The sequence below is a fragment of the Pteropus alecto genome, unplaced genomic scaffold (genome assembly GCF_000325575.1).
Source record: "Pteropus alecto unplaced genomic scaffold, ASM32557v1 scaffold43, whole genome shotgun sequence".
NCBI lineage: Eukaryota > Metazoa > Chordata > Mammalia > Chiroptera > Pteropodidae > Pteropus > Pteropus alecto.
In genome coordinates this window covers 8,266,919-8,275,192 of record NW_006435764.1, presented here as the reverse complement: position 1 = coordinate 8,275,192, position 8,274 = coordinate 8,266,919, and the positions used below count along the sequence as shown (strand labels likewise).

Genomic DNA, 8,274 nt, shown 5'->3' with positions numbered 1-8,274 from the left:
TAAAGGCGCTCTGTTCTGGGAGGGCAGAGAGTATATCTACCTTATCTCTTGTGTGTCAACCAACCCCTTGCTTCATAAATGCCTGATGACTGACTGACTGACCGACTAAAGGCCCACCCACCAATCAGCTTGCTGGCCAACCCAAAGCTGCTCTAAGTCTGACCCCTGCTAGCATGAGCCTGTCCAAGAAGAAAGGAAAAGAGGGACGTGTTGAAGGAGCCGTGGGTTCCCTTGTCCCCCTACCCCCCCCCCCCCACCCCGCCATCACACAATGGGACCAGGAAATCGAAGTTCTGGGCCCCCGCTGGGACAGAGCAGAAGGAGTCACAGCAGCAGGTCTAATGACACCCTCTCCTGGGTCTATCTGTGCAGTGTCTTTCCACCGCAACCATACGGAGACCGTCCGCCGGTCCCAGGCTGAGAACCCCACAGCCTCCCACGTGGAGAATGAGTACAGTCAGCCTCCCAGGAACTCCCGTGTCTCCACGTATCCAGGTAAGCACCAGGGGCTGCTCCTGCTGGGGCGCAGGTCACGTGATCGCCCAGAGAGAGAAGGGAGGTCCCTTGGAGAAGTGGAATTGAACTGCCTGAGGGACAGCGGTCACGGGTCACGGCAGGGTGTAGAAGGGATACAGCCTTAATGGGCCGCTCACCTGGAGAGAAGGCGGGCGCTGGCGGGCCATTAACCCCGGCACTGCTGTGACCTAACAGGCCCGTTCCTCTACAGGGGCTTGTGGGCTGCCTGGTAAATGAGGCAGAACAGAGCCATCCGGTGGCCCGCAGGAGCCCTGTATTGAGTGCTCCCTGACTGGCACTAACAATGAAGCCCCGGGCAGGCTGGCATTCGGCATCATTAGTGATCACTCGGCTGATCTGATCAAAACAGATTTGGGGCTGTCAAGCCCCCAGCTCGTAAAGCCCCTTTGATCTGCAGTCCCAGCTGGGCTCTCGGCTCTGAGGGGCTCTCTCTGTGTGTAGCCTGGTGGGATGAGCCCGCTGCAAATGGCCTCCTTTCCCTCTGCAGCTCTGGAAGGGGCCCTGCACCGTGTCTCCGCCCAGCCTGACAACTCCTCGGACAGTGACTACGATCTGCACGGGGCTCAGAGGCTGTAGAAGGTGAGCCCGGCCCCTGGCACCTTGGGGTTCCCACACAGCCCTGGGGATGAGCGCCAGCCCCTTGGTGTCTCACCTCCTGCCCGCCCCTCCACTAACGGGGAACTCCAAGCCCCTAACTCGTGCAAAGGCGAAGAATAAACACCAGTGGTTAAGCAGATGAGAGCTGATTTGGTAATTAAAGCAGAGAGATCACTGACCTTACCACCAGCTCTTAAACTCCATCTCAGAAGGTCACCCAAAAGTTTCCTTATGGACTTATACCCCTACAGAGTCGCCAGCAGGAAGGAGAAGCCCCTGACCAGAGGGGCAGCCGCTGTCCCTGACATTGAGCCAGGGGCTTGGGGCCTGTCTGCCCCCCTGCACCCCCTGCTCCTGAAACCACCTCCAGGGTGTGAGGTTTCTTCCCCTGACCTGTCCTCCTCACCCCACAGAACCGGGAACCAGGAACGAACGTGGAGAGCCAGACCGTTGATGCTGAGAACACGCTGCATTCACCCCCTGGGAAGAACATCCCGATTTCCGCCCCGGCCAGAACACAGATGGAGGCAAAGGGGCCTTTCAAACATGGCCTACTGCCTTACAGTTGCAGGCCAGCTCTGACATCCCCCCCTGGGAGCCTGGCCCAGTGAAGACCCCCAAAACAGCTCGGCTGGCCCCTCCAAGTATGGGAGCCGTGAAAGGGCAAAGCCTACAAACATGTGCAGCTCCCCCAAGCAGAGACACGTGGGGGCCTGGCCCCGGCAGCCTCCTCTCCCGTCTGTAGGAAGCAGCTCCCAGGAGGACTTGGCTCTCTCCTCAGATTCGGACCCCAGTGAGGACTGACTGGGGGAGGGGGGGAAGGTGGGGGCTGAGTTCTCTAGCGTATTTTTAGTGTGTTGTTTTGTTTTGTTTTGTTTTTTGTAAATAATGCTTTTTCTACTTCCTGAAAACTAGAGTTCCCAGTCTCCTCAATCCAGGGTCCACCCCCTGGGTCACTCTGGGGATGCCCAAGGGAAGGGACGCCCACTGCAGGACCACAAGGGCTGCACACCTGACTCAAAGACAACTTAGCACGTCACAGCCACAGCAAGGCCATCGTGTGGGCGCCCAGGCTTCAGTGGCTGCCTGACCAGAGGCCCCTCATCTCCCCTCCACTCCAGCTAGAAGTTCAAAGCTAAAAGGTTTTCAGCTCATCACAGTTAACCTTCTAACTGGAGAGTCGGAGGAAGGGGAGGCTGAACGTTCTTGCGGGTTAAATAACTCTCTCAACTGAAATAGTCTCCTGTACCAGTTGGAGAGCCCAGACACACCCCAAATCCTGCGGTGACTGGGTTTCTGTGACTGCAAGGGATGAGAGCACGTCTAAATGGGATGGAAGGGTCTGGTGAAGGGAGAGGCTGTGCTTAGCCTCGCTAAGCCCCTGGGCATCAGATGGTTCCCTGCAGGTGAAGCAGCATGAGAACACACCTCGGGTCTGGGGTCTTTCTCCACATGACTGGTCGCTGTATCCACTGGGAACAGACCTTGATCGTCTCAGCCACAGAAGCCACTCTGGGAGAGCCCAGGGGGTTACTGGAAGGATACTGGGGGTGGGGGACGCTCTCAGAATCAAGGAGCTGGGGGCGCTGACATACCAGAAGAGCCTGGTCAGAACCCTGCCTCCACCAACTCCCAATGCACTAACTCTCGGAGGGTCTGAGTGTGCGAGCCGATTCTAAGGCATTCTTCCAACGGGCCTCTATCCTCGCACTGCTCAGGACTCAATTTTCCACGAGAGTTCAGTGGCCGAGCCCCTGACCATGCTGGGAACCCAGAAATAGGGACAGCCAGTAACCTTCCCGGGGGGTCCCCAGAAGGGAGCCGAGAGGCCACTCTGAGGGAGAAGCAGAGGACATGATGCACCAGATGTCCCCCTCCAGAGCCTTTCTTCGTGAAAGCTTTCGTTTCTGGCTTGGCCACCACCCGGGGGCTCAGCACAGCCATGGTCTATTTTAAAAACAACCCTCCCACAAAAAAAAAAGCCATATTGATACAAAGGTCTCTTTAGAAAGTTGTTTTACCACTGGTGGCAGGTGACACATTCCAGAAAGATCTGGTTAAGTAAATGTGTGGGAACTCTCTCGGCCTCGGAGGCAGCTTTGCTAGGGTGGACCCAGGCTTGGCGGGTGGACCCAGGCCACGGAGAGCACTCCTCAGCCCTGAAGGATGTGTGACGTGACCTGGGCCACCTCTTGGTCCACATTCCTGCCTCACGGCAACCTGCCAGAGCAGAGCAGGGGCCGCCCGCCCCTCAACCAGAGAGGGTAGGACTCACCTGTGTCCCCCACCCCAGCTCACTCCCCTAAACCGTTACCCACCTGACCCTCCGAGGGTCTGAGTGTGACCTGATTCTCAGACATTCTCACGTTGAGTCAAGGAAAGTGAGGGCCCAAAAGGCAGGCTCATTTTGACGACCTAGCAACAAGTGTGGCTTCGAAGCTGTCAGTGCGGCTGGGATCAGGGAGCACTGAATGGAACTAAAGGAACATACGGTGGAAAGGACATTTCAAATGGCCTCGGCCCGGCTCATGCGGCAGTGTCTTTTTTCACTAGGAATCCCTTTGGGGCTTTTGACACTAAAGGTTCGTCCCCCATGCAGCTCGCTCTGCAGGAAGAGGCCCACTGTGGTCGGGCAGAGGATGCCAGGGGATTTGGTGATTTCAGTGGTGAATGCTGGGTGGGGAGGGAGCCTCAGGGAGTGCCCAAGAGCCAGTCTGGGCTGGATCTAAGGAAGGCCCCGGGAGAGGGGGGAGCAGAGACCAGCAGGGGTGCCCCGCGGCTAGGTGCGACAGCCAGGTGTGAGTTCCGCCCCACCCCTCGAGGATGTGCGCCCCGGTCACTGAACCGCGCCCCGCCCCGCCATCTCCTCCCCTTGTTTAAAATGGCGGGGGTGCGGGGGAGGGTTCGAAGGGCTGCCCTTCTATCTGGTGTAGAAACTGGCCAGGAAGGCAGACTCCAGCTGGGGGTCCCGGACCCCGGACAGGCTGACGGCAGAGGTCCTCCTCAGCCCAGCAGGTGGCAGCAATGTGCACAGTGCCTGGGGGGCAGGGGGGAGGGGCTCTGTGGCTTTGCACAGCCCACGCTCTCCGCTCAGGAAGAGGCCAGCGTGAAAATGCCCAGGACAGAAAACCAGAGTAGGAAAGGGAAGTGCCTGCCACCTGGCCCCGAGGGGGAGGAGCAGGAAGGGAGCAGCTCGGACTCGATCCGGATGGGGCTCTGTGGACTTGAATCAGAGGCCTTTCAGCAGAGCCTGATCCTGCAGGCTGCAGAAGAAATCCATGCCCCCTTCCCACCCACTCCCCACTTCTCAAACCCACCCGAGCCACAACGCGGCATGGAACTCCTCAAAGTTTATTATGGCAATTATTTTTACAACATACCGGCGGTCGAAATTATTTATACAACACACCGGCGGTCGTTCATCTAGTTCCGAAGCCCTCGGACTAGTAGAGTCCATTAGGGATTTCTCTTTATAAATAACTTATGAGAGCAAGCACAATTGGCAAGGAACTGACAGCACTCATCGAGCATCTCGTCCACGCACCCACTGATGGCACGCAGGCCGGGAGGGGGCAGGCACCAGAAGGTCGAGTTTCCTCATTGGCCCCCAGCACCCCAGGCCACCAGATGCTGGGTACTCGTGTAGTGGACATTTCAAGGCACATATGACTTCCTAACCGATAGCAGCTCCAGGGTCTGCCCTTGAGACCTGGTTCACATCTGGAACAACCAAGTTAATGCTTGTTCATTACACGCCCTTTGGTCTACTGTCATGTTTCATTACTGAATATGCTTAAACCCCCAAGGTGCTGGGGGTTGCGTGGGGCGCAGAAGTCACAATCCTTGCCCTTTACATTCTGAAAACGAGAGAGATGCAGAGAATGGACTCCGACGGAGTGATGGTGTTTCAGAAGCACCATTTGGGAGGTTACTGTTAGGGCGTCTTTTGATGTCTGTCTTAGGAGGCACATTGGGGATGAAGGGAGAATTATGTCACGGGAGCCGGAGGCAGGGGATGACGGGAGGGGGCTTCTGCGAATGAGATTCAAGGCACTACAGGAGCGGACAGACACGGTGGGCCACAGAAAAAGTCAACCAGAAAAGGCGGCGGCCGGGGAGGAGACCTGGCCCTCCGCTCCTTGGTGAGTCCCAATGGGACAATCTCCTGGGCCAGAGGATCCAAGACAGCTCCCCCCAATCCCCGATTTTCCAACCAGTGCAAGCAAGGCCTGGGGTCCACCTGCATAATCCCCAGTTTTCTCACCAGGCTGGCTCTGCTGCTGTCATTCAAATCAGCCCATAGGACAAGTTTATCTGACGTCAGCCCATCAGAGTTCGATTATGGCTTTATGTGACTTATAAATCATGAAGTGTTTTTCCTAACTCCGTTCTCTCCCTCTGATCCACCCCTAGCCATGGTACATGGGGCAGGCCATCCTCGAATGGACCGGAGAGACACAGAGCTGCATCCCTTAATGTGGGCACCAGCCCAAATGTGCCAAATCCCAGGGAGGAGGGTGGGCAGGGGCCTGAGACTGGCCAGCCCGTCACCGAGATAACTGCACTGGGTTCAGGTGTCCGGGAGTATAGGCACGAGGAGATGTTCATAGATGCACAGCTCACTCGTACAGACACCCGTGGAGAGGTGAACTCCCAGCTTGGCTCCCAAGAGACAAGCTAAAGCCAGTGACTGAAAAGAGGCACTCCCTCCCCGGGGAGGCTGCTAAGTGCCGTGACGGCCTGCTGCGGCCGAGCCTGTCACACTGCCCGTGCCTTTCTGGGGATCCGCATCATCCCGGCCAGGTCCGCCAAGTGCACAGGCAGTGCCAACTCCACTTCTAATTTAACCTCGAATCTCAGCAGTGGGTGGGCCAAAGGTTGTGGTACAGGTGGAAGTAGGGAGGGGCCGAGGGCCAGGGCAGTGTCTAATACCTGGGCCAGGCAGGACCCTGAGGTGGAGGAAACCCATAGGGAGGGGCAGGCCCGGGGGGGTAGGGGGGCTGGTGGGGGCCTGGGAAGCTCGGGAGCTGGGACTGCGTTGGGTAGGGAGGTTTTCCTCCTGCTGAGAGGTAGGGGGGCTGTTGAGGATAACCAGGACTCGGGTTCCGGCCCCCCGCCAAGGGGTACCCGGGGCCAGAGGCACCAGTGGGGGCCACAGAATAGCCAGGCTGGGGCGGTGTGCTCCTGTGTGGGGACCAGGAGTAGCCCGCAGCAGCCCTGGGTCCCGGCTGGGCTGACGGGTAAGGGGGGCCCACGGGCCCACTGTAGGAAAAGGAGGGTTGAGGCACCCCCGGGAAGGGGGCCGGAGGGAGCGCGCCCTGGGCGGTGGGGCCCATGGGCATGCCGGGAGGCAGGCTGTAGGGCAAAGGGTAGGGAGGCACCCCTGATGGCTGCAGTGGCGGGGGTGGCTGCTCTTCAGCCACAGGGGGCCTGGCCTGGGGGACGGGGCGAGGCGGGGGTGGCGGGCGGAGTGGAGGGGCGTCACCGGCAGGCTCCTGGGAGACTCTGGGCTTCCTCATCACATCCTGGAGCTTCTCCACACGAACCCGGCGCAGGTGCGACAGCATCCTCATGGCGGCAAAGTTCTCCAGAAACGTCTCCAAAGGCACCTCGCCCTCCAGGAACTTCTCAGCCATGGTCTGGAAGACAGGCCCGGTGACGACAGGGGCCTACTGAGAACAAGGCCACCCTCGGGCTCCCAGCCCGGCAGCCTCAGGCATCCCCAGGCACTCCCTGCCTTCTCCGGCCCCGCTCAGGGGACTTCTCCTTACGGTCCTCATCACTGCTGCCGCACACTCATTTGTTTATTCTCCCTCACCAGGACATCAACTCCTGGAGGGCAGGGACTGTCAGTCATGGTCACCGCTATCCCCTGCCCCTGGCACTGTGCCAGCCCTCCGCTGGCTACCACATCTATGTGTGGAGTAACTGAATGAGCACTAGTCCCTCCGTCACTCATGCAGGCCGGCCCAGGGGCCGGGAGGCCCAAGGCAGCTTCTTCCTCCCGGAGCACGGGGAAGTGGGGAGCGCCGGCCCGCCGCAGAGAACGAGGTGACGCTCAGGGAAGCAGGAAAGAGACCGGCAGCCCCGCTGAGAAGGGGCTGGGGCCTGGCTTCCGTCCTTGGGGGCTCTTGCTGCACTGCCCTCCACCCGGGTCCCCAGCTCGCCATGACCACGCTCTCCGTCGCCCATTTCTGCTTCAGCCAGTGAGACTGGGTTCCGTTCTGTGTCTAAAAAGGCCTCCGCTGGGACTAAAGGTGTCACTCATCTTTGCCGCCTACGAAAGTGCCCCTGTGCCACCCTCTGCAGACATCCAGCGCCCATTACAAGGGCTCCTGCTCCAGGGGCTGACGTTATTCAAGGAAGAGGGGGTGTCACGGGCTACCTCACCTCAGACTCTTCTTCAATCTTCATGCCTTCGATTTGCAGGAGGTCTAACAAGGTCCCCAGCTGCAGTGCTGAAGAAAATTTCTCTGGAAGGGAGGGCAGAAGGGGGAACATTTCAAAAGAGCCTCTCGACTCGGTGTTGGAGGCTGAGGTTTCAGCAAAGGCTCTCAAGGGTCCTCGGTGTACACGGGGGCCCAGCCCCGCCCCCCTGGGCTGCTGCAGAGCCCCTTCCAGTCCCTCAGGTCACCTTCCTGAGCAGAGAGCTCAAAGGAGCCCAACACAGACCTCTGCTCACCAGCCTCCCTGCGGCCAGCCTGGGAAGCCAGGAGCTGGGCTTCAGAGCCCACCGACCAACCCTAGCCCCCTTCTGCCTCACAGGGGACTGACTTCACCTGTCTGACCACTGAACCCCCGGGACAGCCCCTCTCACCTTCCCAGATGGCAGGTCCCAGGACACAGAGAACCTGGACCTACTATGCAGAGCACAAAAGCTGAGGTGGCCAAGTTAACAGCTGCAGGGCAGGGTGCGGGCTCTCTGTCAAATCCCAACCCCATCTCCAGCTGGCTGTGTACCCCTGGCCAAGTTCTTGAATCTCTTTGGGCTTCCTTTTTCTCATCTATGAAATGACAGTAACACCATCTACCCCTTCAGGGCTGTTGTGGAAAAATGTACATAAGGCGCTTACGCAGGGCTGGGGCGTGGTGACCCTCAGAAACTGCAGGCCCGTTCCTGTCCTGGGGGAGGGAGGGGGC

At 59.0% G+C, this 8,274-nt stretch overlaps 2 protein-coding genes across 2 annotated transcripts in view; one reads left to right on the top strand and one right to left on the bottom strand.

The window, feature by feature from the left end:
* The window catches only part of CD5 (CD5 molecule), a 19,932-nt gene extending 17,945 nt beyond the window's left edge, over positions 1-1,987 (top strand). Inside the window, exons 9-11 of the mRNA XM_006911235.2 lie at positions 373-495; positions 1,025-1,116; positions 1,548-1,987. Coding sequence (XP_006911297.1) covers positions 373-495; positions 1,025-1,113 — 212 coding nt within the window. The 3' untranslated portion in view covers positions 1,114-1,116; positions 1,548-1,987. The remainder of the gene's footprint in view (positions 1-372; positions 496-1,024; positions 1,117-1,547) is intronic.
* A 2,483-nt stretch (positions 1,988-4,470) lies between these two features.
* The window catches only part of VPS37C (VPS37C, ESCRT-I subunit), a 27,231-nt gene continuing 23,427 nt past the window's right edge, over positions 4,471-8,274 (bottom strand). The window contains exons 4-5 of the mRNA XM_006911234.3: positions 7,525-7,607; positions 4,471-6,773 (exon numbers count right to left, since the gene is read on the bottom strand). Coding sequence (XP_006911296.1) covers positions 6,060-6,773; positions 7,525-7,607 — 797 coding nt within the window. The 3' untranslated portion in view covers positions 4,471-6,059. The remainder of the gene's footprint in view (positions 6,774-7,524; positions 7,608-8,274) is intronic.